The 8,404-nt window shown below is 30.9% G+C and overlaps 1 protein-coding gene across 1 annotated transcript; it reads right to left on the bottom strand.

Moving 5' to 3' along the window:
• Positions 1–1,447: 1,447 nt before the first annotated feature.
• On the bottom strand, positions 1,448–6,853 carry LOC124357076 (mucin-2-like). The gene is made up of 3 exons (XM_046808493.1): positions 6,826–6,853; positions 2,431–2,540; positions 1,448–2,099 (listed from the first exon to the last, which is right to left on the bottom strand). The coding sequence occupies exon 3, from the start codon at positions 2,094–2,096 to the stop codon at positions 1,467–1,469; it is 630 nt and encodes a 209-aa protein (XP_046664449.1). The 5' UTR covers positions 2,097–2,099; positions 2,431–2,540; positions 6,826–6,853; the 3' UTR covers positions 1,448–1,466.
• Between the last annotated feature and the right edge of the window lie 1,551 nt (positions 6,854–8,404).

Genomic DNA, 8,404 nt, shown 5'->3' with positions numbered 1-8,404 from the left:
CTAACTAGTAAACAATGGATCTTGTTACCATTTGAGAGATATTTGTGTGGATGACGCTAATCCAAATTCCAAAGTCATTTACAGTTTTTAGGGCATGCTTTATTATAAGGACTCATCAATCGCAAATATGTTAGCTAATATAGTCATTTTATACTGAAAATCCCATTATGTGAAAAATTATATATCTAAATAAGGTACATATTATAAAGATATATTATAATTACAAGGATTGATGTTAGTTTGTGGAGGATTATATGCAGCATAAGTAGATCAATAAGATCTTCAATCAACAAATAGGAGGATCAATCGCTAACTGATTAAGAATAGGTCTTTGACTATGTGAGACATGCTTAACATAGTCTTATATAAAGTGTGGGACTAATGAGGCAGAGAGCCCAGTATCTGTCACCTGCGCGGATAAACGTGAAGTGCTGATGGCCGAGCGGTCTAAGACGTATGACTGTGGGCCTGAGTCAGAGATAGCGCAGGTTCCAATCCTGCCTGTGACCGTTTACCGTTGGTTTATCAGTATCATTGACTTCTACACTATCGACTCTCCCGCGTATCCTGATAAGATCCTCGCACTGGCCAATGACCCAGGAGAACGGGCAGAATAAGACTTAAAAAAGGATCGGCTCTCGGAATCTTTAGTATAAAGACGTGTTATATCAATATAGTAATTATAGAGTAGTTTATCAATCCAGTGCATAAGGTCAAAAAACTAATTTTGTAAAAATTTAAAACATAATTAGATATATTAGCTGAAGTAAATTTCCGTAATTTAGCTTTGGTTTAATACAATAAATCAATTTTAATACCTAATATATATTTCATATTTAATTTAGTGATTTAAATACATTTTTATATATCTAAAGAATAAATAAATATGGTATGAACATTGTTATGCAATGTACTGTAAAATCCAGATATATTTAAAAGTAAAATGTAATTTTTACTAACAGGAACGATTTATTCAGACACTCTTATACTTATTTTAAGAAAGTGTCTTAACGATAGAAGGCAGCAATTTTAACCAATAGGGTTAGAATAGTATGCGAGTACTTCCACCGTTAAGGGTCGTAAATGATTCAGCCTATTTCAGCCGTACTTCAATTTTGAGCTATTGATTAGTTTTAATACACTGTGGTCTTGGGCAGAAAGAACGATGATAAGACAGGATAGGACGTTATATAATTCAAAAAGACTTTATAAAATTATAAAGTATGTCATCTGATAGGTTTTTGGAAATTAATGAGTCTGCCTGTCTAACCGGTATAATCAACATAACTGTATGACCGTGTAGGTTATATATATATTCACATACCATAAAATTATGTTATTACAATTTATATAATTATTTTAACCGCCTTAGAAAATTCAGCAATGGTAATATAATCAGTACAAAATTTAAAACGTAGAACCAAAATTGATGATAAATAACAAAAGATATTATTAAGAAATTTATTTTACATTAAAATACAGATTTGCTTATGACATGAAATTAGGAAGAATGCAAGAAAATGCAGGCGGAAGAGCAGTTCAGTAAGATCCTTCGTATTTGCCAGGATAGTATTTGCCGTCATCGTAGGCTCCAGCAGTGTATCCCTTGTATCCGGTGTATCCAGTATATCCAGGGTAATTGTATCCGGCGGCCTTACTTCCGGTGTATCCACTGTAAGCGTTGTTGTATGGGTATCCGGTGTATCCGGAGTTGTAGGGGTATCCTGCGTATCCGGCGCCCTTGTAGCCAGTGTAACCAGAGTAACCGGCAGAGTAGGGATAAGCTCCCGCGTTATATCCGGAATAGGCTCCAGAGTTGTATCCAGCATAGGGGTAGGCTCCAGAGTTGTATCCAGCATAGGGGTAGGCTCCAGAGTTGTATCCGGCGTATCCTGCACCTGCAGTGTACGGATAGGCTCCAGCTCCGGTGTAGCCGGCATATCCACTGTAGGGATAGGCTCCTTTGTTGTAGGCGTTGTTATAACCGTAGGCTCCCTTGTTAGCTCCAGAATATCCTGAGTAAGCTCCGTAGTTTCCGGAGTAAGGGTAGGCTCCGGAGTATCCACTGTAACCGGGATAAGCGCCGTATCCTGCATAACCTGAAAAATGTACATATTTAATATATTTTAAGTCTATTGTATGAGTATATCAATCTCGCTATCTTACGTATTGATATATAGTTTTCTTACTTGTTATATACTTGGTATCGGAGACGTTATAGATGTGTTCCGATATTAGTATTTAAAAACTAGTTAAAAGCTCTCAAAATATTGGCTATAAAGAAGCGCTAGTTAGATATAACTACTAGAATTTAACTGTGTTTACACAGTTGTGTCGTAATTTGCTAAACACTGTTTATTAGATTTTCACTGGGTTACACCTGCAAAGTGAAGTAACATAAGCTAGCCAAATCTTATGACAAGTACATACCGGTTTCTGCCGTAGAGAGTGTGGACTTCTCTGTATCCTTCTTGGGCCCTCTCTACTGTCTTTTCCGCAGCCTCCTCGCAGACCACAGCGGCCGCCACAGCCAGCAGAACCTACAAAAGACAATGAATACCGTACTTTTCAACGTAAATCTGTACCTATGTGTACAAGTACTGGTTGAAATGTACGGTTTACTAACGTCTTAATTTCTGTTTTGAAACATTTTTTGAAATGTTACATGTATTACTAAATGTTAATTCTTTTTACCAAATACCTTCATGTTAGTTCTGTGATAGTACTGATGTGATGAAAACATTTCACATTCCCTGGGCCACCTCATTTATTATATTAATAAATAAAAAAAAAATAACCAAACTCGTATGAGGAAAATAATATTTTATAACTTATTGATGCATACTTAAGACCTTCTTGTACTGTTGTCATAAATTTAAATTCTATAGTTTTACTGAATATAAAAGACATTTTCATGCGTTACACCTGCCAATTACTACTTCTTTCCAATTTTCGGGATTTCAGAATCTGTTATATTCTTATAAGATTGTAAACAATTATTTAAGTGAAATATTTGAGATAATGAGCTCTCTAGTGGATTGCAGCATAAAGAATCAATTTAATTAGTTGCTGGTCATATATTTAATAAATATTACATAGAACCATTTCAATTCAATAACATAATTTTAATCCAATAAAAATAAATCAAATTCTTATAAACGATTATACGATTTCTTATCGTGCAAAATTGATTACAAACTCCTTGGAAATAAACTTAGTTTGCCTTATGGTATTTATTGCTAACTAAAATGTAAAACATAAACAATATTAAAGAATTTAATATACAGAATTATAATTCAGTATAATTCGGCTATATGTTAGATTTTTATGTAACAAATCATATATTATATTTTTAAAAATACGCACGTTGAACTTGTAATTGTAGAAAACTATGTTAAAAAAATGTAATCCTGAAATTTATTAAAAAGCGAATATAGCTCATTTGGCAGACGGAGTGTCCCAACGAAGTTGGCGCAAATATCGAAGTTGCCTGGACGTGGTTTACAACTCACAAATTAAGGGTTCCCTAGGCAACGCGTGGCTCGTTTTGATACCAGACCTAGAGTTCCAACACGAGAAAAGTCAACTTCGTATATATTATAGAACCACGTGTTGACTCATAGGATATAAATGTTAGTTTGGTGCAGCTCACCCTGCAAGATGAGAATCGTTGTTTGTGTTTAAAATTAACCTCAATAAACTTCATATTTACTGTAATGTTTATATTAATTGTGTGGGAAAATGTATGAAACGTGTTACTAACTTAACGGTTTTAATATATGCGATTATAAATTTTTACCTATATTTAACAAGTATATCTAAAAATATCATTAGGACGAATTTAATTGTTTTAGAAGAATATTTTTATGTATGTTTTTGTTTGTATTAAACCAGAACCAATTGTGCAATAATAAAAAAACCCATCCAGTTTAATAAAAGAGGTGATTGACCTTGCCTAAAAATAAATCAGAATTCCTCTGGTGTAATTTATAAAACCAATACCATGTATTGTTGGACTAGATTCTTTTATATTTATTTCTCTTCATCAAATGTACAAATACATTTTACTGACAGCATTAGAAACAAAAGAAAAAACAGTAGGAGGAGAGGTCAGTGATTGTCAATTTATACAACAGTTTAATCTTGACTACCACTTTCTTAACAGAAATAATAATAATGCTAGAAAAATGACCTTCAAATTAGATAACTCTATTTATTTCAAAACATACTTGTCAGCTATTAAATAGTATGTTATTTAATATAAGGACGCAAAACATATAATCTGATATTATCATGAAAATAACTATGGCGCGTTATAAAGCTAACAACCTATATATATTTTAAAAAGGTTTGTAATATGATTGTTTTCCGGTAAACCAAAACGAACTACATAGTGTAAATTTTCCCCCTTTTCTTAATATCTATCCGCTAGACTTTACTGCTTACGAATATCGCCTGAAATATTTTAATTTTTTTATCCTAACTCACATCATAACGCCTTAGGTAAACTGTATCTACAAGATATGTTTAATATGAAATTCGGAAAGTGAATTGGGGTTTACAGTTTAATTTAAATTTAAAAAAGGAATGAGATCAGATAAAATTTATTTTAAAACTATGATCTTTTTGCAGTTATATTGAGTTCCATGTAATATATTAAGCGGTATAAAGAAATTTCTACGACAAATGATTTAAAAGATTTGAATATTTCTAATACTTATTTTTACTTTACTTACATATGCAATGGCAAGAAAACAAGTCTAGCTTATCTATCTAATAGAAAGGTTCTTGGATAGTGTTATATAAAAAAATAAAATAGAGCTATTATAAATAGTATAACAGATGAAGTAGGAGAAGAGGAACACGTAGTTTCCAAATTCTTATATTTTAATTGTTGTCAACAATTATAAAAATCGTTTATATACATTTTATATACTTATCGCAGTATTTAACTGTTATTAAACCTGTGCATCCACTTTTATTCTGCTTTAAAGTAGTTCATTTAACCGTTTCGTGACATTGTAAGTGTATAACACATAAATCATGTGGTAAAATATACAACAACACAGTTATAAAAACAGTCTTGCATATTTTATAATACGAGCCTTTTTATCAGCAATATGAATTTATCACCAAGGTTGGTTATTGTTTGTAGTTTTACTACTGTCATTTATCAAGAAAGGTTGTGAAACGATGACATATGTGTACTAAATAACTTTAACGTTGACGCTGTTATGTTTGGTCAAGTGTGATTTTAACGATGGCAATGTGAATTGATTTAAGTTTGGGTATCCATAGCACTGACGCAAAAAATCTATATAAATCAATTAAAAATGATTAAGTAGTTTTGAAAAAAGTTTGATATAGGTTTTTCAATTATTTTCATGAAATTTACAATATACTTCAAACTGATCACCTTTTACAGTTAGACTACTCCAATATATATTGCAACATTTAATTAGTATTTTACATGAAATAGTAAGTAAAAACAAAACTATAATTCCTACGTTAGCCAATGAAGAGATTAAATATTGATGCAAACAAATAGTTATATCGTTTAAAACCCTTTTAAGTGGAGACCTTCAAAATTCGACTGCTTAAATAATTAAAGCATTGCATGGTCATATTTATGAATGGGAGAATCTGACTATACGTAAAATAATAATTAAATTACCCTATCCCAATCATTAAAATCAATAGAGTTTACTATTGTTTTCAACTACTAGCGTGGTGGGAACTTTCTTATTTCATGTTGAAAAGAGTGTTCTTTGTTCAAACCTATAAGTAACATACTTTTACAATACAATATACAAACATAATTGTTTTTTCACTGGAAGCAAAGGTTGTACTTTTAAAATTTAATTAATGTCATCTTAAATTATCTAGCAAGTATCCACATTGCTTAATCTACGGTAATGATTCTATTGCAACCTAAAAATGTTTCCAGTTATGATTTGATCGTTTACAAACACACTACTTATATTACCTCATTAATCTTTTATTTTTATGTAATAGTATGTCATAACATCTTAAAAAACATAATATAAATTTTGCAAACATTTTATAAATCAATATTCATACTCGATATATGTTTTTATATCAATAAAATCATAAGACAAAAATATTGTACAAAAACGTCATAAAATTAAATAGAAATATCTGTTTCAAGTAATAAGCTATTATAAATTATGCCCAACTATTTAATTTCTGAATTACTGACCTGTTCATGTAATTAAACATTTTAATTATTCTGTTTAATACAGAATTCTATTTATTGGTCTCTGCTTGTTTGTTTGGGTGCATAATCTATATATGCATTTAATAATAACGTTGTATGTAAAATTTTTATGATGGTTTCATTTATCTTTCAGAAATATAACATAGGAGTGAAAATATTAGTTATAATTTTGATTAATTTGTTATTATGCTTTTTATTTCCTACCTGTTCGGGTATTTTAGTGAAACTACCAAGTATCCTCCAGTTAGTCAAAGCATATATTTTTTATTAAATTCAAGAAGCCTATTTTTATTGGTTCATTAGGTATGACGTATCATGCCTACTTATCATTAGCCATATTTGAAAATATAATTTTAAAAATATTGACTTGTTACTTATTATATTGCAACTTTTCATATTTATTCCTTTAATTTATTCTTTGTTTAGTGATCAACACTTTTTAGATTTTCAAGAAATATATGGACATGAGATCCGTATTTACTATGTGTACAACTTGCATTTTTAAAAGAGTCCTTATCGACATAAACTAGTTTAATATTACATATTTTAGAATTGATGATAAGAGACTGTGAGAAGAAATGGCTTACCAAGAACTTGTAGAGAGCCATGTCGTAGGTCCAGTGAGTGGCCATCGTAGTTCCTCTGCAGGTTTTATACCGTCACCTCCCCCTCCCCCACCCGACGCACCGGCGGAAGACAAATGTCATCATCATACCGAGAGGATCCTGGAGATGTCGGCTAGCTACGAATGTCAAGGACGGACTGGACTACCAAAAATCACCTACCGCAATTAGACCAGATTATTTATTGGCAGGGGCTGCGTGACGAGGCCGGTTGTCGGTTCCCCTGTGTTAACCCGTCTGACCCACAATTTGTCGGGATTGGGCTTGTCAGGGCTTACTACCGAAACCGAACATGACGTACCCATGCATGGACTCATGCCCTTCGGCGAATTCTAAATTTTTACTTGTTAATTTATTATACGTCCTTTGTCTTTTGTAAAATAAGAACAATAATTTCAGAAAAAATAAAAAAATATTCTCGCACTAAAACCTTTTAACGTGTACAAATACATATATATCATTTAATTTTTAATTATAATAATGCTATCGATGGACAGTTTTAAAAATCAAACGTTAAACTTTTACTGAAAAATAAAAAAAAAACAACAATAAGCATATAAATGATCACAGGACATTTTAAGTAAATATTTCAAATAATCGTACAAACCAAACTATTGTAATCACACAAAAATTAAATGTGGAAAATAAAAGCAATTTGTTGAACCTAATTTTTTAAAAGGCCCCTTAAACAAGTTTTTGGTTTTAAATTTATATTCAAAGCCATATGTATGGTTATACATGTACTGGCTTTCGATTTTGTATTACACTTATACAAAATTCGTCTAAAAACGTCTCGTGAGGGTGCCGAATACAATATAACTAAAACATTTGCGCTTTAAAGAATAGTGATACTATGAGTAAAAAGTTTTTTATTTAATCACAATTGGACTTGAAAGTTTGTGGTTTTTATGTAAGAATTCAAAATCTAAGTTCAAAGAATAAGCCGAGTTTAAAGAACACTTGAGCTTTCTTCGCAGTGTGAAAAATCTACCAAGATGTCATAAAACTGTTATTTTACTATGAAATACACATACAAGTTTAACTATAATTTTTAATCTTTGGGCCATTTATATTTATTTTCTCAACTGCCCTGTTTTCATATTTGTATGACGTTCACAGGCAATAGGTACTCAAAATGTTTCTCAGAAGTTAACTACGGTTTTATTTGGGATTAACCATGGTTGAGAATTTCATTCTCTAATACGATCATTTTTATGGTCATACTATATCATCTATCTAAATGTTAAGTAGCGTATCAACCTATATATCAGGTGGTTATTGAATAGAATGAAAACTGCATATGTTGGCTTTAGAGTAAATTAATCTAATTAGTGTAAAATTAGTAATAATAGTTGAAAAATGCCAATGTCGCTTAAACAGAAAATAAAGTTTACAAAATATATAGATCATTTTCCAGAAAAATCTTTAAAATTCGGTCCTTCTTACATTATATTACTTAAAAAATGATCACAAAATTAAAATTCTTTATTTACATATGAGTGCTAAGCTAATAACAATAAAATAATGCATTTGTTTAATTTTC

The sequence above is a fragment of the Homalodisca vitripennis genome, chromosome 3, assembly GCF_021130785.1.
Source record: "Homalodisca vitripennis isolate AUS2020 chromosome 3, UT_GWSS_2.1, whole genome shotgun sequence".
Lineage (NCBI taxonomy): Eukaryota > Metazoa > Arthropoda > Insecta > Hemiptera > Cicadellidae > Homalodisca > Homalodisca vitripennis.
The sequence above is the reverse complement of the archived record's forward strand: the minus strand, read 5'-3'. Positions and strand labels throughout refer to the sequence as shown.